At 37.3% G+C, this 21,432-nt stretch overlaps 1 protein-coding gene and 1 long non-coding RNA gene across 2 annotated transcripts; both read right to left on the bottom strand.

Moving 5' to 3' along the window:
* Positions 1 to 82: 82 nt before the first annotated feature.
* On the bottom strand, positions 83 to 2,931 carry LOC108669699 (gastrula zinc finger protein XlCGF17.1-like). The gene has a single exon (XM_018157102.2). The coding sequence runs from the start codon at positions 2,683 to 2,685 to the stop codon at positions 1,618 to 1,620; it is 1,068 nt and encodes a 355-aa protein (XP_018012591.1). The 5' UTR covers positions 2,686 to 2,931; the 3' UTR covers positions 83 to 1,617.
* Positions 2,932 to 2,993: 62 nt separating this feature from the next.
* LOC108669698 lies at positions 2,994 to 6,668 on the bottom strand. The gene is made up of 4 exons (XR_001930678.2): positions 6,503 to 6,668; positions 6,019 to 6,099; positions 3,591 to 3,671; positions 2,994 to 3,126 (listed from the first exon to the last, which is right to left on the bottom strand). It is a non-coding gene; the product is annotated as an uncharacterized LOC108669698 (long non-coding RNA).
* Positions 6,669 to 21,432: the final 14,764 nt, after the last annotated feature.

Below are 21,432 nucleotides of genomic sequence, written 5' to 3'. Positions count from 1 at the left end.
CTACTGCTGGGGTGACAGGACCACTACCTCTCTGCCNTGAGTCTAGAACACAATATTTACTCTCCCTACATAAGGAATATTGAGTCTAGAACACAATATTTACTCTCCCTACATAAGGAATAATGAGTCTAGAACACAATATTTACTCTCCCTACATAAGGAATATTGAGTCCAGAACACAATATTTACTCTTCCTACATAAGGAATAATGAGTCTAGAACACAATATTTACTCTCGCTACATAGGGAATATATAATATATAACATAGTATTTACTGTTATTACACAACTTTATTTACTTACTCTCGCACGAATGCCTTGACTAGTAACGAGTCAGCTGGACAGGTAAGCCAGGCAGCACTTCATCTAAGTTAATTATTTGTCTCTCAACAGCCGCAGAGTATAATTATACTTACAATAGATTATACTTAGATTATACTTACATTTATACTAGATATCATTATATCTAGTATAAAATCTAGATATCATATCACTAGATATCATATCATGTGATATGATCTAGATATCATATCACAACTATATATTATCATTTACATTTATACTAGATTATACTTACAATATTATACTTATTATAATAGATTATACTTACAATAGCCGCCGAGTATAATCACACTTACAATAGAGTTCAATATATAGCTTATCATTATACTTACAATAGAGTTCATTAATTAGCTCATTGTTAGGCTCATTGAGAGAGCCACGTGAGACAAACAATTTTGCAAGTTTAATTACAATCTTCAACGAGGAAATATCAACGAAGTTGAGCAGAAATTCATCCAAACTTGACGTGGATCTTTAAATTCGTCCAATTGTAAACTTTACGTAGATCAGTTTTAGTATTTTGAACGCTGCGGTTCTACTGATGAAACTTTCTGATATCTTAGCGAATTTGAATTACATAAAAAAGTTACATTTTTGGTAGGGTGAAATTGATATCAGCTAGAAGAAAATCCCTGAGATGAATTTTTAAATTACGAATTTATCAGACGATGCTGACATGAATGAACTTGATCAACATAATTATACATAGAGATCCTAATTATATCTACAGATTCTTATTAAACATAGAGATCCTAATTATACTCTACAGATTCTTATTATACATAGAGATCCTAATTATATCTACAGATTCTTATAATACATAGAGATCCTAATTATATCTACAGAATCTTATTATACATAGAGATCCTAATTATATCTACAGATTCTTATTATCTATAGAGATCCTAATTATACTCATTAAGATTCTTATTATACATAGAGATCCTAATTATATCTACAGATTCTTATTATCTATAGAGATCCTAATTATACTCTTTAAGATTCTTATTATACATAGAGATCATATCAATGTACAGCAGGGTAGCTAACATGAGTATTAGTTATGTGACGAAATGTACAGTGCAGCCTAACATTGCTGCCAAAATCCACTACCGACATCAAAAATATTAAAGGGAGTGACAAATGCAAGAAAGATATTGCTCGGTAAATACAGTAATAAACATTGAATAAAACTCGTAAGAATCATTGAAAGTTTGGAGTGGAATGTCTGGAGGAGAAATGATTGTTGAGGTCTCGCCGGAAGACGGTGGAGTAGTCACAGCGGTAGAGTACAGTACCCGCACTGCGTACACGCCAGATGTTTCTTCTCTGAATGTTTGGCTGCGATGTGGGACGCTAGAGATCCTTTATAGGCAGAGGCATAGTCACAATGCGGGCATTTATGGCTCTTCTCCCCCGAGTGTCTGGAGGCAAAGTGCAGAGTGAGGTCGTGTTTGTTGGCCGTAGAGTACGCACACTCAGAGCACTTGTGGCTCTTGTCCACTGAATGTTTGGCTGCCAAATGTACGGTGAGATTCCGTTTAACAGCTGTTGAGTATCCACAGTAAAAGCAAACATGAGGTTTGCTGTCAGAATGTTTGGCAGCGATGTGCGAGGCCAGCGAGCCTTTATAGGCCGAGGCGTAATCACAGTGGGAACATTTGTGTAGTTTTTCTCCCGAATGTTTCGATGCGAAATGTAAAGTTAAGTCATGTTTGTTAGGCGTCGAGTAGTGACAGTCTGAGCACTGGTGGTGTTTATCACCAGAATGTTTAGCAGTGACGTGTACTGTAAGGTTGCGCTTCACAGCTGTCGTGTACCCACACAAAGAACACTTGAACGGCCGCGCGTTCGAGTGTTTGGCTGCGAAGTGTGAGATCACAGAGCCTTTGTATGCTGAAGCGTATTCGCATTGCGGACATTTGTGCATCTTCTCCCCTGAGTGCTTTGAAGCGAAGTGAAGTGTGACGTCATGTTTATATGCCGTGCAGTACTCACAAGCCGGACACTTGTATGGCTTCTCGCCGGAGTGTTTGGCTGTCACGTGCACGGTTAGGTTGCGCTTGACAGCCGTCGCGTACTCGCATAGCTGACACTTGTAGGGCCGTACGGTCGAGTGCTTGGCAGCTGAGTGCAGTGTCAGCGAACGCTTGTCAGCCGTAGCATAGCTGCACATGGAACAACGATGCAGTTTCTTGTCTGAGTGTAGAGATGAGAAATGCAGAGACAGTTCCTGGTCTTGCAGACAAGAGTGGTCACAGAGCGGACACTTCAGAACACTTCCTGCGTAGTAAACGAACGTTGGGCTGTGGTGGTTACCCTCGCGAGAATCCTCATGATTCATCAACCTGTTGGGATTCACAACACTCCTGACTAATTCTTTATCGTCAGCATCAACAGGCAGTTTGGGATCCTTGAGGTCCTCGATGGCGTCAGGGATGGCATACGACGGATCGCTTTGGCTCGAAAAAGCAAAAAAGTTGTCACAGTGAATAATGTCAACCGGACGACAATCTTGGAGAGAAGTTTTGGGGTCTGCGGTCTGATGGTCGAGGGTGGTGGTCTGGTGGTCGAGGGTGGTGGTCTGGTGGTCGAGGGTGGTGGTCTGATGGTCGAGGGTGGTGGTCTGGTGGTCGAGGGTGGTGGTCTGGTGGTCGAGGGTGGTGGTCTGGTGGTCTAGGGTGGTGGTCTGATGGTCGATGATGGTAGTTTGTTGGTCGTCCACTTCACTCTTGCACAAGAAGGAGGCCATCTCAGCTGATGCAATAGCTTCCTGAGGCCCAGCCTGCAATGTAGCGACATGGTATTTAACCTATTGCACCTATATGTATTTCATTAAAATTAAATATATTTATTATAATCATGCAAAATTTATTTATTCTGGCGATAACTTCTGGTAAGCAAATACCAGAAGTTATATCACTAGGAGTATTATATACATCATATATAATCTATAGATATAGACTATAATCTATATAGATTATTATATAGATTATATATAATACAATAATATAGGAACTGGTCAATAATACTATAATAATAATAGGTTAATAATAGGAAATGGTCAGGCAAGTTGACCAAGTCACGTTGAGGCCCCACCTGACTGAGGAAATGGTCAGGCAAGTTGACCAAGTCACGTTGAGGCTCACCTGACTGAGGAAATGGTCAGGCAAGTTGACCAAGTCATGTTGAGGCTCACCTGACTGAGGAAATGGTCAGGCAAGTTGACCAAGTCACGTTGAGGCTCACCTGACTGAGGAAATGGTCAGGCAAGTTGTGTTCCATGTCCCTCAGTCGTCACACCTCTGGCAACTGGGCGCTGGATCTCTCCTGAAAAAAAATGGTCTTATTCATACAGATAATTAATAATAATACCTATTCTTCATAAATAATACGATATAAATATTTTTAATCAATTTAGTTATAATAATGCCAAATAATAATTTTGTTATGGTCTAATATTAAATAATGGATATTTTTTCATGGTCCTTCGGTAGGTAAGCATTAAAATATTCAGAAATTAAAGTTTCTGAAACCATTATGAGAAAGCATGAATAAAAATAATATATATTATTATAAGATGATATATTATAAGATATTATAAGATATATAAGATAAGATATATTATATTATTATAAGACACATATTATTATAAGATGGCAGAATTTTCTTGTTCACATGCATACAGTTATATATGTAATGTAAATGGATGTTGCTACATTCGAAAGGTTGTTAATATATTATTATTATATGCTAAATCTGCCTTTTGATCTACTAAAGTCATCTGAAGAATTGTTTCACTCCTTGAAAATCATAATGCATTCTCTGGTCATTAATTGTACACATATCTACACATACCTTATATGTATATATGATATATTTAATCATGAGTATTTTCCTAAATATGACATAATGAAAGTGAAGGACTAATTAACAGTTAAAGAATCTATCAAATGCAGTCATTACTGAGAAAAAATTTAGTATGATTTAAATACAACCATTACAATATAAAAATTAACTTTCTAACTTCAATTTAAATTCAACCAATATAATATAAAGAGTAACTTTCTAACATCAATTCATACAAATTTAACCTAGTAAAATAAATTCATTGAAAGTTATTGCTACTTCTGTTATTTACAAAATGGTGGAAATAGTAAAAAAGTAAGGTACCGGTAATTGAAATGATTGTATCATAGTACTTATTGTGCATGGTAAGCAGTGAAATGCTGTGTACAGAACAAATCAAATAATTGTTGGTTAGCGGAGGCAAGATAAAGTAGCCTCCAGCACAAAGTGGGGCTCAGGGGCCATACTTTCAAAACTGGCTAAGTGAACGTAAGTACTTACGCTCTATTTTCTTGTCTATGATTAAGTGAACGTAAGTACTTACGCTCTTACGCTCTATTTTCTTGTCTATGATTGGTGGATTTTGCTTGAAAGGCCGTCAATGATCGGCTGATGAACTTACGATCTCTTAACTTTTTTTGAAAGTATGGGCCCTGGAAGAGATTTGAAGTGACAAGATGTAGTCACTTATCAACATTAAGATTAACTAGTTAATATACCAGCATTAGATTTATCTTCTATATTGATTGGTTATGTATTAACAATATAATGGTAAACTTTAGTTTAATAATTTTGTTCAATATAAAGAGAAATACCATAAAAGAGGGTTACTTAGACTTACGGGGTAACTTAGACCACTTTTAGTTTTTTAACAAAAACCCCCAAAACTCAAAAACTATTTGACATAAAAAAATGTTGTCAATGGGTATTAAAGGCCTAATACTGAGGCTATGTAACACAATAGAAAGATTAAAAAAGTTTGCATATCTAATAGGTTAAAAATGAAAAATGTTACCCATGAAAAAGAGCTATTATTTAAAGCCTGTCATAGAACCCCCTCCAATTTTTTCATTTTTTGGTAAAATAACTCCAGGTTTTGGTGCATTGTAGTAGAACTCTTCTAGTTACATATGCAAATGACAAATTTTAGGAAAGCGGCATAATTTGCAGGTGGGGGGCGCCGTCCCCAAATGGGGAACTTTGACCACCTAAGGTCAGCCAGGGCTCAGCCCTGACGGGGTAAAATAGACCAGCTTGGAAATTAATTTAAAATTACCATATATAACATATTTCATGTTTGATACACCTATTAATGTTTTTTCTTTTTGTTTCAGACTCTACAGAGTGTTATATATGGTAATCTTAAATTAATTTCCAAGCCGGTCTATGTTACCCCGTCAGGGCTGACATTAGGTGGTCTAAGTTCCCCCATTCAGGGGCAGTGCCCCCCATTTACAAACTATGACACTTTCCTCAAATTTGTCATTTGCATATGTAACTAGAAGAGTTCTACTACAATGCACCAAAACCTGGAGTTATTTGGATTTATTTTACCAAAAAATATAATTGATTTTACCACCCGGTCTAAGTTACCCCAAGAGCTGGGGTAACAAAGACCATCACTTTTTTTTAAATTACATAAAGACTATGAGAGGCAGGAGCCAGCAATTTATGGTGAGTGAAGCTAGAGTATAGACCTGTATTTTACATATTTCATTTCAAGTTTAATTTAGCTAGTAAAAAATGGCATCATTTAAAATAAAAAGTAGTCTAAGTTACCCCATTTTACGGTACTTCATTATGACGAAATTTAGAACTACAAATTCACCTCAGGAATAAAAATGTGGCAGGCAGGTCCACATCCAGGGTAAGATGGCGGCAGTTGAGCTAAGCCATAAGGGTGAGCCATCTGTGAAGACAGAGGGCTGTGTAGTATACAGAAGGGCTGTGTATATAGCAGGGCTGTGTATATAGGAGGGCTGTGTATATAGCAGGGCTGTGTATACAGGAGGGCTGTGTAAATAGGAGGGCTGTGTATATAGGAGGGCTGCATATATAGAGCTGTGTATACCTATAGGATGGTTCTGTATATAACAAAGCATGATTAAAAATGTTTTATACAAAAAACACATTCAGTATATATTCCATTTGGCTGAAGCTTAACAGGACAACAGGCTAAAATTATGTGGGCTGGAGCTATTAAAAGCTAAACTTTTGCAAGATCTTAACCACTCAATTGAAATACACAATTATTAGTTCAACCAATGCACAAATTTAACATATTGATATCAAAACTAAACCAGATCACTCACCCAAGTTATTTCAGTCACTTTAGATTCTCAGTCGATTCCATGATTTGCCTTCATTTATTTTGATTTTAACACTATTTTTAACACATTTTTAAATACTTATTGATGATAAAGTAATCATTATTGCCATAAGTCATTTGGAATTATAAGAGGAATAAGTTCCTGAGACCTGAACTATGGGAAACAGTGATTTTAATTGACACTCGTATGTATATAAAAGGAACAAGGCAGAATACACAGATATGGTTTGTAGCTTTGTGTGAAATGGTCACTAGGAACTGGCAGTTACAATAGGAAATTTGTATGACTGGGTCAATAAAAATTGTTTCCCCAAATGCTAGCAAAATTGTAAATGAAAAGTATTAGAGATAAGTAAAAAATATAACTCAATACTGTCAACTGGAGTGACTTCAGCCACCGGAGGTGACATTGGCCACACCAACAACAGAAACAAATGGCAGCAAAACAAAATAATAAACGTTGGCCAAAGTCACCCCAGTTGACGGTACTCACTGTAGTGAGTGACAGAAAGCGCATTTTCTTGTCAACAAAAACATGAAGTCACGGAAAGACAGACGAACAGATGGACTGACGGACATGGCAAGCACGATAGCGCCTTTTTTTCCGTAAATGAGAAGATGCACGAAAAATATGTAGGTACATTATATGTATAAAACCATTTAAGCTGAATATAGTGATATAGAGTTGGACATTTGGAGACAGAGATGTTCCACAGTGCAGAGAGAGAGCAAATATCTGATGATCATATATGACAGTAGCATTTAAATCTGTATCTTGAGAAGAACTTGCCAACACATTTCTCTTCAAACAAATCTTTTCACGTACTCTGGCAAGAAAGTTTGAAGTGGTAGGGAGTTCTTGCAACAAATTATCAATAATACTGGTGACATCAAGGGCATAAAAACCAGGATAATTATATCAATAAAAAATATATTTATAAAAGGGCATTATATCAATTACAAATTCTCAATAATACTGCTGACATCAAGGACATAAAAAGCTGACATTGGTGACGCAATTGCCAAATTCTGCATAGTGGGACAGTGTAAGAGGAGTGAGGGAGAGATGTGTGTCAACACCTTTAGGCCCAATAAAAGTGCTAGCAAATGATTTTTCAAGTTCTTGCTGACCATTGTATTTTTTGAGCACATCATGAAACAATAATTTTTATTCTCAAATTTTAGGAAATGTTGCCTAATACTCCAGATTGGTAGAAGAGAAGAAAATATTGTATCCACTTTTCCTTTGCAAGTGCGCTAAAAAGAAGGCAGCCAAACTAAGGATAGATTTTTGCTTCTGCTTCGAATCTACTTATAGGACTCAATATGAACTTGAAGAGGGGCCAACAACAAAAAATGTTCTTCTTTGCCACTATATAGGTAAGGTAAGTTCGGAATATTAGAGAGGAGTTTCTTAAAACTGCAGGTGGAAATGATCATTTCATGGGTGATTTTGAAAAATCATTGGTGAAACAAAGTGGAAAATTGGGTAGAAGCTACCTGGGAATCTTACTAAAATGCCCTTGAATCTAGCAAATTTTTCCTGTTTCTATGACCCAAGGCCTTTCCTCAATTTCTTCAGTAAAAAATAAGAAAAAAGGCCTATTTTAACCTAAAATTTTCAAAAATCACCCATGAAACAGTAGTTTTTACCTTCAATTTTTCAGTCTAATTTATGGGCGAGTGCTCAATTTTCCATTACTGCCTTTCCCCATGAGCAGCATGGAATTTTTTATACCTATTTAATATATTCTCACTTATATAACAAAATCAAAATGGTTTGCAAGGCCTACCATGTTACATTTAACACCAATAAGGCTCAATGTTCACTGCGCTTGTGAGAGGCTGCTGCTATTCTGATGTCAAGCAATTTGTTGACGCCGTGGATCTCGGAGCGCCATTCTCCATAATCTTCACTGGTCGTTTTTCAGTAAATGAAACATTTTTGCAATGAAAATTTTTTAAAATAGAAAAAAGAAGTATTTCAAATACTGCTGAAATTCTCACAATTTCAATAATACCAACAAAGTTTATGGTACAACACAAAATGATGAGATAATTTCTGATTCTTTCATGACATATGGCACATCATAATGGCAGTAAACACATGGAATGAAGAGTGAAGATGTCCCACTCCCTGTTTTGGTAATGTCAAATTGAATTTCAAAATAAATAATTTGATTCACAGTGAGATTTAAATGATAGAAACTGGTTTAAAGATTGTATGAATTTTGATTGTATGAAAGAAGGTATGAATTTTTTCATGTTCTTGCACAATTTTATTGATATTGTCTTACTGACTTCACTTCACATCCTGAATGATTTTGTCTCCCATTGTCAGTTTTTGAACATCCCGTGTGATTTAGAAAATGTTCATCCCTTATAAGCAAAAATTACTACTACCGTCAGATGGGTAATAAGGGACTGGCGGGGTAAATCAGGACAGTCTTCCATAATAGCGTAAAACTGTTATAGCACCAAAACTATTTAAAATATTCCAAAACGAAAACTAGTGGCATAAATTTTAACATATTTCCTATCTATGTAGCATAAGTTCTAAATTCTTAAATTTACTAGCTCTAAAAATTCCCTGAAAAAATGTTAAAGAATGCTATTTAGAAAAGTACTTGCTATGGTCTGTAGTAAAAAAAATTGCCATAATAAAATATTTTGCCCAAGAAAAACTTGTAGACAGGTGTTGGCTTTAGAAGTTTATTGACAGAACTTGCATACGTCAATCCAAAACAATGGCTGGGACACCCCCCAGGGTAATACAGGATACCCCTAAAAACACATTTACGGCAGAACCTTGGTTTGCAAAGGCTACAGTCAACAAAAAATCAGTTAATGACAAAAAATTTTGATTAAATTTACCTCTCTAAGCAATAAAAATTGCACTTAACAAAAAATTAGTGCATCATCAGTCATTACATAATTGTTCAAAGAATGACATAGATAGAATTGTGCATAGAGCAATATGGAATGAAAAAATTAACCTTAACTATAATTTATTTGTCCAAAAAATATGACGGTTGTCACTTAAAAGATATATATTCCTTTCTGTTCCAGGTACGTTTTTTACAATCTTATTTTCTTTGTTATACTGAATTAATTTACTTGACCCAATAATGATGGTGAAAAATTACAAGCCCAGTCCTGCAAGCTTACGGACAAAATGCTACAGGGCTGCTGATACGAAGCTTGCAGTAGACAAGGTCATTGACAATGACATGGACTTTTTTAAGTTATATCTAGAGAACAAAAAAAAGTTTTTATTGATGAAATATGGATATGGTAATATCATCCATAGGGGAAAAACAAGTACGTACAAATCACCAAAAATATCATCTATTCTACATTTACATCATCTACAAATTATGAAGAAGAGGACTTCAGAGTACTGTCAGTAATGATTAAGTACCTACACTCACAAGCCATAACACCGCTTATTAAAATAGAGTTTCATATTAAGTGTCCCAAATTACTCCATTCTCAGGGGCAATTTGGGACATTTTTTGGGGGGGGCTTTTGGAACCTTACATAGAGCATAAGAATTTTTTTGACATACCTTACCATAGCCCTTGCAAATACCTTTGAAATGAGCCCAAACTTGTCTATGAAATGTTTCATGATAAGAAGTTATCAACAAAAAACTAAAGAAAATTTCCCTTATAACCATGTTTGATGGTACATTCTGATGAATTAGAGAGGAACGATTTTGAGAACTTGGGCATGCTCTCCATGGACCTTAAATAAAAATTAGATGTTATTCAAATTTAGGCATTATTGAAATTTGCTAGTGTTGAGACTCTCAGAATTTATACACAAAACTCATATAGAAGTATATAAAATTTATAATTTGATAAATGATATTGATGATTTTTATAAATATGGTGCAAAATTATTGATCAGTTATGAATATCAACAATATTATTGCTGAATGTTTCACAATTTATAGGAACAGACTTCAGCACCTAGACCAGTAAACATTACACAAAGTAATTGTAATTTAAATAAGAAATGACCAAACCAATATTTGATGTTGTTATATCAATCAAACATTCATAGAACCATTCCATTGTTGTCCCTAATGGTCCATTAATTCCTAATTCAATGGCAATAAATGATTTAAATTACCCTTTGGTTGGTAATTTATGAATCCCTATTACATATGTGAAAGAAAATTTAACTATTATTTCAAAAACATTTCATGAATGAATAAGTTTGTGAAAACAAAACTTTAGTAATTAAATGAATGGTGTCCTCAAAACCAGCTCAAATTAGCTCAAAATGACCAAATAGTTCATTTTGAATATTTAGGTATGAATAAGATTGTTACGGTATAAGATTTGTTGGAAAAACATTGTTGATCTTAACAGAGCTTGATGAAGAGTCTAAAAAAACTATCTGCTAGACTGCTTTGCCACTATGCCTGGTTACCATTGGTATGATCTATAGGTACACTACAGCTGCCACACCCACGGAGCACGGGCCGCCACCTGCATCATTGCATGCAATGATGCAGGCATGGAACATATATCTACTTGGCAAGCCGTAACTACATTTTTTGAGCCGTGGCTTCATGGGTTTGTCAGCTCTGATTCCATTTCTTTGAGCCGCGAATTCCATATCTTGGCCGCGAAAAGCCATTTATGATCCGTGAACTTGTTATTCACAAAATCTCATTACTCGGTTCACTCCCATCAGTCCCATGCCATGCATATAAAGACTAATGTTATTTACAAAGTCCCATACAAAAAACAGTCACTAGCATTTGTCTTCACATAAGCGGCAAGCTGGCAACTGTACAAGTGATAATGCAGTAGTTTGACCATTGACCATTCACCATTCTGACGTAACTGCAAGTCTGCAACTATGCAATCTTCATGGAGGAAATGTTTTGAGTTGACTTGTTATTATATTCTGCATGTTATTTTGGCAAGAGGTGGGAGCATTGAACTGATTGAAGTATAGGGTAAACGCGGTATATTCCAACATCGTGGGTAATTCCGTCACATCTAGTTTTTCCTTTATATTAAGCTTTGTTTTAGTTCCATGCATTTGTTGATGGTTGAAATGGTGACGTCATACATTTGCGCATCAAACTACTGCCAAAACACTAGGTCTTGGCCATCTAGCAGGAAAATATTGAGATCCAAAGAGAGACAATGCACGCTTTACGTTCCGTATCCGCCAAGTGGAACGCGGAAGACGCGCTGCCGCGTACGAGCAGTTTGTGGAGGAACAGACGTAAGCCGCAGTTTACGATTACCGTACGTTCCATATCCGACAAGCAGAACGCGGAAGAGTCAGAAGTAAACCGGACATGTCTTACATTTTAGTATTGTCAGTTCGACTCGCGTAGTCAATATACTCGCGTATATTGTCGACTTTCTAAAGTACGGCGCACGGCGCATTTTTTTACCAGCATTGTACGGCGCACCGCGCAGGTTGTTAAAATGACAAAAAAAATTCCCGCGCACCTGGCACATCTTCCTGACCATGGCGTGAAGGCAACAGAACTTACGTAACATATACGGTTTTTTTATAGTTTTTTATTTCTCGATGCGTCCTTAATGTGTCGGAATATACCGCGTTTACCCTATTTTGACTCGCAAATGCATGACGTCACCATTTCAACCATCAACAAACGCATGGAACTAAAACAAAGCTTAATAAAAGGAAAAGCTGGAGAGGTGACGGAATTACCTACGATGTCGGAATAAACCGCGTTTACCCTAAGTCGATGCGTCCTTAACAAGTTAATGTGACGGAATATACCGCGTTTACCCTATATACTGTGGATTGCAACAGTTGAAAATTTTATTAAACAACATGTTTGCAAAGTGCAAGCCAAAATTTTTTCAATTGAACAAAAATTTATGACATTAGAGCTTCAGCTGCAAGATTTCATACCATCCTAAAATTATATCTACCGTATATGATATTAGAGCCGCAATATTTCAGAAAAAAATAGGACTTCTCCTAGTTCGGCAACAGGCAATGGGCATATTTCTTTAACGCCGACACTTCTATTCTATTCTAGTTCTCCAGCCCTGGCCCTGCCTGCAAGGCTGCACCGCCTGCAGGCTTGCAGCTGCACGGCTTTATCATTATGGCCATTGTCATTTGCCCATTGGGCACATTATTGCGAATGTGAAAATTATATCTTGCATAATGTCAAGCATCCCTTCAAAATTTCAGAAAAAATCAACTCATTTGAATTTATAAACCAGCCGGCTGCGGCGGGTGGACTGAAGAAAAGAAATATCAATAAGTTGTGTTTTCCATGAGGCCATGAACTTCATTCTTTCGGGATTTTTGTGCCAAAGTCCGCGACCGCAGAACGTTTCGTGGAGTGGCCAAGTCGGTAATTTACAGAACACATCAATGTATATTAAATTTTATTTACTGAAAATTTCCAGGTTTGAGAGAATTTCTAAGTTCAATTTAAAAGTTATTCATACTAACTCCATTTCAAGAACGGCTGAAATAGAGTAAAAAATCGTGATATTATAACAGGCTTTTTGCCTCCCCAAAATTATTAAATTTCTTTGCTTGCGATAATTTTGTATGAAATATAAATTCTTTTTATCATAGAAATTTATTAATTTCAAGCGGCATGCGTTCGAATGTTACGAGTGTCAGTTCTTCAGCTTCTGATATAGAATTGGTATAAATTATTTTTCAAATTTAGCTTGATTAAACTTATAAGCTCAATTTTAAATTGGAAATTCTAAATTTAATTCAGGCGTTGGAATGCATGCGACAACGGCGTGAGTCCTAAATTTCATGGAGTTTGGTCAGAATTCCATTCCGACTATAAATGACTTCATTAGATACTCATTATGCAGGTATACTCATGGCTTTTACAAGGTCCCATAATGATTACTAGAATTTGAAACAAGAACCAACACCAGGGGCCACGGCTATAAAATAAAAAAACAGCGTTGGAACACATCCATGCGACAACATTTCTTCTCGCTTCGAGTCACCGACATGTGGAACAGCCTCCCTGATAGCATCGTTGACGCTCCGAGTATGAACATCTTCAAAAACAGACTAGACGAAGCTATGCAGGAGCATATGTTCAGTCTTAAAATGCCTAGCAAATTACGGACCAGGAAATAAGTCCAGCAGCTATTTCAATCAATCGTCAGTTATGGAAAGATCGGGTTCCAAAGGCCGGATCCCTTGTGAATCAAGTCACGAAAAGTTCAAGAATCGGCAACAGACCATGGGCCCAATTCTTCAACGCCGACACTTCTATTCTATTATATTCTGAGAGTATGATATGGGTTTGTTTTACGTAGACAGAGCTGGGCAGCGCTACTTTGAAATGTAGCGGCCGCTACCGCTACCGCGACATGCTCTAAATGTAGCGGGCGCTACAGCTACCTCTACAATTGCTTAAGCGTAGCGCAGCTACCGCTACCGCTACTGAAAATGTAGCGCGCTACTGCCCACCTCTGGTAGCAACTAACATGTTGACACTAGTAGGAGGCTGAGGTTGACAACATTACACCGAAATCTTTCGTACAGTTTTATTCTGTAATTTATATTATGTATGTACCATGCTGGTTTTTATATAATATTTATTACTATTAAGTAAAATCTAAAGGCTTTATCTATAAATGTAGCGGTAGCGCTGTAGCGGCAAAACCTCGTTTCGCTACTTAAATATGTAGCGCACGCTACCGCAACCGCTACAATTGCTTAAATGTTGCACCGCAACCGCTTCTGAAAATGTAGCGGCCGCTACATGTAGCGCGCTACTGCCCACCTCTGGACGTAGACCTACCGAGCTTAGACGCTGAACAACTGCTGCACTTCAAGCCCATAGCGGCAGGCCCTGGGTAGAAGCTTACAGGTCGTTCGAGCTCGAGCACGCCCCTTGCCCAGTCCTGCTCCAAAATCTATCGCTGCACTTGTACGCGGACGTACGACTTTGTTTTGCGATATATCGGTATTTGTCTTCGCGCATCAAAAACTTTGCACAAGTTAATGCCATCTTATATCTCTAATATAGAGAATTATCATTTAAATATTGCTGTTTTATTAAAATTTAGCTGATAATTTTAACTGGTCATGACGGTGGTTTCTTGTTAAATTAAGAGAAATGTGTACCATCGTCAGATACTTCATGCTAGACAAGAAACATCAAGAGATCTTCCAATTTTCCTATTAGCTCTAACGGAAATTAGTGTCATTGTTATATTTCTTGTTCACTTTTAATGTTGGGTCTGTGTCGAAAAAGTTTCTCCTGAATAATCGAAGCTCTCTTTCTACGAGAGGGAAAATTGATAAAATCTTCTAATCTGTTTATCATCAATTATTGCTGAAATTTGCACAGTTTATTTGAACAAACGCTCCTTCTTTGCAAGATTTAACATTAAGTGCAATATAAAACTGGTATTTATATTATATTATGTAATACACGTGCGATCGATGACCAGAGAATTCGTTGATTTCTATTATCAGTGAATGGAACTTTTCTTCAGTTGAACGGTAGATCAAAAGGCAAGTTGCAGGAAGTAATTCTTATTTATTAACGACGTTTCGAATGCAACAAACATTCATTTTCAAGGTAAAGAAGCATTAAACATTGAAATTTTGGTGGAAATATGTACATAATATAAATAACTAGGATACAACAGTAAAATTTTGGACCAAAAATTACTCGGAAAATTCTTTCAGAGTTCAGACAAATCCGGTAGTCAGAAAATAGATAGCTGGGATCCAATCTGTAGAGATGAGGAGTTCAGCTATCGCCGGTCGTTTGTTGTCGGGCCGCTGCTTCAACATGATGCTGGTGAGTACGTTCAGCACAATGCGGGTGACGGTCCGGTTGTGAGCTTGTCTCATGTGGTTCACCTGCCCTCCAGTCTGAAGGTAGCTAATGAGACAGCGGCTCGGTGTCTTGATTGTTAGTCCAATCTGTCCGATGTTGTCTAAAACATGAAGAAGTCTACAACCTTCTTTGAAGCAAAATTTATAGACTACACCGGCCTCTCGGATAACTCCCGCGTTTTTGCAGGGGCCTTTGTTGCGTTTAGTTTGGAATTTGACATTTTTGTCAAGAGTGTTGACAAAAATGTCAACACTGTACTTAGGACGCTGCGTGTACTTAGGCCGCTACGTGTACCTAGCATGAGTTATTAGGACGGCCCAAAGAACGTCCAGCCAAGACGCGAATTCAATATTGTATCAAAGTCGTCGGCCGACGCGACTTGTGCTGTCCAGCTGGCTTGCCTATGGTATATTAGTGAACATATCATCGTCATCGTTATTTTTCAGAAACTCATCCGTTAATAACCTAGTTATAAAATTACACTTAACCCGCATACTTTAAATAATTACAGCCACTGCACGGGCGTAAAATTAAATTATTTCTTGAGGTTACGGGACATCAAAATTCATTTGGGGCATTTTTCGGTTAAGTTACTAATTAAAATTATCTCAAATTATTAAATCCACTGAGCAGATGCAAAATTAAGAGCTCGATCGACTTTGGATGAGGTAAAATCTATTTACGTTTGCTATCGGTAATTTCCCGATTCCGAAACGACTGAACCCAAATATTTGGAATATAACAGTGTCAGTGGCGGTCTAAAATTACCATTTATCTCGAGTTTTATGGAAATCATTATTCGCTATAGTTACCGGTTATTGTGCAAGCCTCTAAAACACTTTTCGTTATCTTTCTCATAACTATTACAGCAATAGGTCCTCCAATTTGGAATTGTAACTAAAACGTGAAACTTCTACTAATACTTATGCACAATAATTTTTATGCATGCATTTATAACTGTTTTAAACTATGTAGCCAAATTATGTACATATAGTAAAAAACACGTTTTCGCATAACCAACAACTAAGGTTAAAAAATTAAGTGGAAACAAATTTTTTGGTGAATTACATTCCTATTGAGGTTTCGATTGTTTTTCTATTACCATCCTTCGCCTAGAATGGTAAAAAGTCTATGTTAACATGTCTGTTGAGAAAGGCTATGTTAACATGTCTGTTGAGAGAGTCTATGTTAACATGACTGCTTAGAGAGTCAATGTTAACGTGTCTGTTAGGAGAGCCTATGTTGAGAGAGTCTATGTTAAGGGGAGCGTCTAGGGTAAAATTTATCTCGGCTATTTACGAACGGATCACTCTGAAACTTGGTACACATATGTGAAATAGAATTCTAAGACATTTTTGTTCGTGTGAATTTTTCGAAAAAAATGAAAGAAAACGTGAAATTCTTAGAAAACGGCCAAAAAAGGGAGTACCGTAGAAATCTATCTCCTCCTAGGATTTTCAAGCTACAACATTGAGACACATATCATTCGATGCGTAAAGACCATATCTAAAACGTAACTCGAGGGTTTTTAGGATTTCTCATTTTTGTGAGTGTGGGAGCATTTTTCGTAAACTTTTCGAAAATTTTTCGATTTTCCTCCCCGCCACCCCACCTTTTTGCGGAATAAAATCCAAACTATAACGAAATTAGAAAAACGCCCGTGTTACGTTCTAGATAATTTTGTTGCGCATCGAATATTATATGTCTCATTGTTGTAGCTTAGAAACTCTAGGAGGAGGGTTTTCCGTGACAAAAAATTGAACTTTTCAGGACAGCGCGACAAAGTTCCGCGCGCCTTGAAATAGTCACTCAATGTAGCATAGAGACCAAACTACAGGCTTCTGCAGCTTAATTCCACTCAAGGATGCTAGCAGCGACTTGCAGCACACCTCTCCGTACAAAGCGAACAGGGTAACTGAGCCTTGATGCCAGATACTCCAATATATGTAGTCTTAGCGAGTGAATTACCTCCCATCTATTTTGTGAAGGATCTACACCTTCCGCCCCTCTTTAAAGAGAAGCCGTGTACGTAAAAATTCACATACATGGATCGCAGTAGTATCCTTGATAAGCTCAGAATGTCAGCTTTAAGACGAGACTAAGCACGTAACTGCAGTACAACTCAAGTAGAAACTATATTTAAAATGCGCAGCAGCTAATTACCTTGTATCTAATTAGTGAAGGATCTCCCCTACCCGCCCCCTTTTAAAGAGCCGTCATGTAAGTAAAAATTCATGTACAGAGATGGCAGTGGTACCGTTGGATAGGGCAGAATCCCAGCTTTAAAATGAGTATAAAAACCGAAAAAGTGAAAATTTTCAATTTCAGGGTAGACGCTCCCCTTAACGTGTCTGTTAGGAGAGCCTATGTTAACATGTCTGTTGAGAGAGTCTATGTTAACATGTCTGTTAGGAGAGTCTATGTTAACATGTCTGTTGAGAGAGTCTATGTTAACGTGTCTGTTAGGAGAGCCTATGTTAACATGTCTGCTGAGAGAGTCTATGTTAACATGTCTGTTAGGAGAGCCTATGTTAACATGTCTGTTGAGAGAGTCTATGTTAACAAGTCTGTTAGGAGAGTCTATGTTAACATGTCTGTTAGGAGAGTCGTTACTCATAGGAGAGTCGTTACATTACATTACATTAGGAGAGTCGTTACATCTATCAACACGTTACTCATATGAAGTGAGATGGAACTCATTATCATTCGTACATTAAGCTTTATTTCTATGTTCGTGCACTTTGAAACGATACATAAATTAGAGCTATGTCATCATTTGTTCCATTGGAAATAAATTTTTCTTTTCAAGCCCAGCTTATGAAATATAAATAAAGAAAAGTCCAGGAATGCCCGTCATCCGGCGATTTATAACTGAAGTAAGTCACGACCTGGGCGATGCTTTCACTTGTGAAGGTTTTTAACTTGAAGGGAAAAAAATTACAAGCAAGCAGGGCAACTGCATCTTAGCTTCGGCAACTGCAGGCCATGTTGAGTATTATCCTCCGTCAGACGGTCAGCGCACAAACATTTTAGGAATACAGAAAAATATATACTTCTTATATACTCCGCCCAGGCAATGGCTCATGAAAAGTTCAACCAGTTTTACGAAAATAACTGAACATTATATTAATGGATTCTTTTACTCTAATTATCAGAAGATTTGATTAAGTTAAGAAGTTAAGTATTTGATTTATGATCCGAGCGAATGATGGAGACGATATTTCTACTTTAGTTAGTCCTATTATCTTTAATTGTCAGATAATCCAATACAAGTTTCATTTAGAGGAGTTTGAAAGGAAAAAGCCCATCGTACAAAATGGTATTTATTTGTTGCAGTCGATATGTATTGACTTTTAATACCATGGTTGATTTCTACGCATAAATTTTGTCAGTTTTGATAAATTTCCTGTAAAATTTTTGTCTAAATGAGACCGACTCATGTCTGTTCTCCTTCTTGACTTGCATAATGTGATAAGCATTTTACGCTTAAAGGCAATTTTGATGCTCGAACGAGTACACATTCCGCTAATATTTTCGTAGGCTATTTACCCTGGATGTTGTTGTTGTAATTGCCCATCCTGGTGGTGGCGACTAGGGAGGTAGGTGATAGGTCAGTTTTTCCGGGCACTTGGTGCCACTGGTAGTTCTACGACCATCACTGGCTCGATGATCGTAGACGGTTGGTTGTTGTGGCTTGGCTGCTACAGCTGCAGCTCGTCTGCATCTCGCCTTCTGCTATAGCTGCAGCTCGATGACCCTTAATATCTCTCATGATGACGACCTTATTGGCCAGGACTTTAATCCAGCCCCTCACTATGATGCGGTCAAAAAAATAAGGCGCATTTAACATTTATTGACTACTTGTTCATTTGAAGAATATTTTTGAGTCGTGGAAGCTTCTAGCTTATGCTAAGAAAAAATTTGTTCGTGAATTCTTGTGGGAATTTGAGGAGGCGAGAGGAATTTTGTTGTGGGACATTCGCTTGGGAATGGAAAGGGAGGAATTAATATAATATTGTTTCATTCGGGTGGGAATGAGAAAAGAGGTAAGTTTTAAGATCACTTGATTGCTAAAATCTCAACTTCACCGAAAATTTAAAAGCAAGGAAAATGGTCAGAAATATCACAATTTTTTATAGGAGGAAACGTTTACTTATTCAAAAAATAATGTATTTATGTCCATTTTCTTTGTTTTTAAAGGGGGAGGTTGTGCTGGGACATTAGAGTGGAGAAGTGAAGAGTGAGGAAGAGAAATATTATAGCGCGTCATTCGCTGTATCTGTCGTATCAGGTTTGAATAAGTTGCAAATTATAGTTCAGGTTGTACACAAAACACGAAGAATTGTCCTGAAGTATTGCGAATTGAGGGATAAATTGAATTAATGGAACATAGTCAAATTTTCGTTCATACAAGTTCGTAATAATTCAAAATTCAGGCTAGAATATAGCTTAAATTTCAAAACCGGGTTTGCAGGATTCCTTATTATAATTTATTTGGTTCAAATGTGAATCTACTCTGATAACTGATTCTTTCCGTTCGTTCAGAACAAAACCTGCAACAGCGATAAAGGTTAAATCGTCAATAAATGAATTGTCGCATCTCAGAAATTAAATATCGGGAGCAGCGCCGAGTTATACAGCTGGTATAACTTGTGTTGATCGCAAGTTCAAACAATAGAAAGTGAACCAAATAATGCTAGGTTGACCAGCGACCAACCACACTTAGGGTTGAAGGTATTTTACTAACGCATATACATACGCGATATAGAACCGATCACCGCACTAGATTATATAAGATATTTTGCAAAGCACATACTTGTATAAAGAGCACACCGATAATCACACTAGATTAAAGGAAATATTTAATATAGCGCATTCATACCCGTAACGTACTGTCAAAATAACGAAATGCGCCATTTAATTACTCATATTAATTAACAACTAACAGTGAAGAAAAAACCTGGAAGCAAATTCCAGACCAGCAAAGCTTCGCAATCTATTGTAGCTCTGTGGGTTAGAACATTTTATGGGGCCCAACAAGTGAAGTTATCAGCAGAGCACCAGTCAGCTAGAATCAGTGTGGTGTGAGCTTTCTTTAAAAAGCAGGGATAGCCTCCTTATAGGTGTCCTGTATAGATCACCCAACAGTTCCTCTGATAACGATCAAGTACTGAACAGTCTTCTACCAAGCATGACTTTCAGCAGGTCGCATACGTTAATCGTTGGTGACTTTAACCATCCAGAAATAGACTGGGCACATGAATCCTCTCCAAGGGATGAGAATCACCCTTCATCCTTGTTCATGGAGTCTGTGAGAGACTCATTTTTATACCAGCACATCACAAAGCCAACCCATTTTAGAGGTAATCAGACTCCAAATACTCTAGACCTAGTGTTTACTAGTGAAGAATCAATGGTAGAAGAGCTTCGCCACGAGGCTCCGTTGGGCAAAAGTCACCACCAGTCATTGTTTTTCAGTATTAAGTGCTATACAGAAAAGACGCCTCGGAAGCGTGAACGTTTCAACTTTGCGAAAGGCGACTATGTTAAACTTCGTGAATCAGTGAGTGCAGCGAACATTTCGGACTGTATCATGAACATGAATGTGGCGGAGTCTTGGTCATTCATCAAGAACATAGTTACGAATGTGTAGTTGATGCTGTCTCTTATACACATCTAGATGTGTATAAGAGACAGGTCTTCTACCAAGCATGACTTTCAGCAGGTCGCATACGTTAATCGTTGGTGACTTTAACCATCCAGAAATAGACTGGGCACATGAATCCTCTCCAAGGGATGAGAATCACCCTTCATCCTTGTTCATGGAGTCTGTGAGAGACTCATTTTTATACCAGCACATCACAAAGCCAACCCATTTTAGAGGTAATTAGACTCCAAATACTCTAGAACTAGTGTTTACTAGTGAAGAATCAATGGTAGAAGAGCTTCGCCACGAGACTCCGTTGGGCAAAAGTCACCAACAGTCATTGTTTTTCAGTATTAAGTGTTATACAGAAAAGACGCCTCGGAAGCGTGAACGTTTCAACTTTGCGAAAGGCGAC

This window comes from Hyalella azteca, unplaced genomic scaffold (genome assembly GCF_000764305.2).
Source record: "Hyalella azteca isolate HAZT.00-mixed unplaced genomic scaffold, Hazt_2.0.2 contig1897, whole genome shotgun sequence".
Classification (NCBI taxonomy): domain Eukaryota; kingdom Metazoa; phylum Arthropoda; class Malacostraca; order Amphipoda; family Hyalellidae; genus Hyalella; species Hyalella azteca.
Note: the sequence above shows the minus strand (reverse complement) of the source record. Positions and strands in the feature narration are given on the sequence as shown.

Coding starts and splice junctions, on each gene's coding strand:
- LOC108669699 (XM_018157102.2), bottom strand. CDS start 2,685: ATGAATCATGAGGATTCTCGCGAGGGTAACCACCACAGCCCAACGTTC.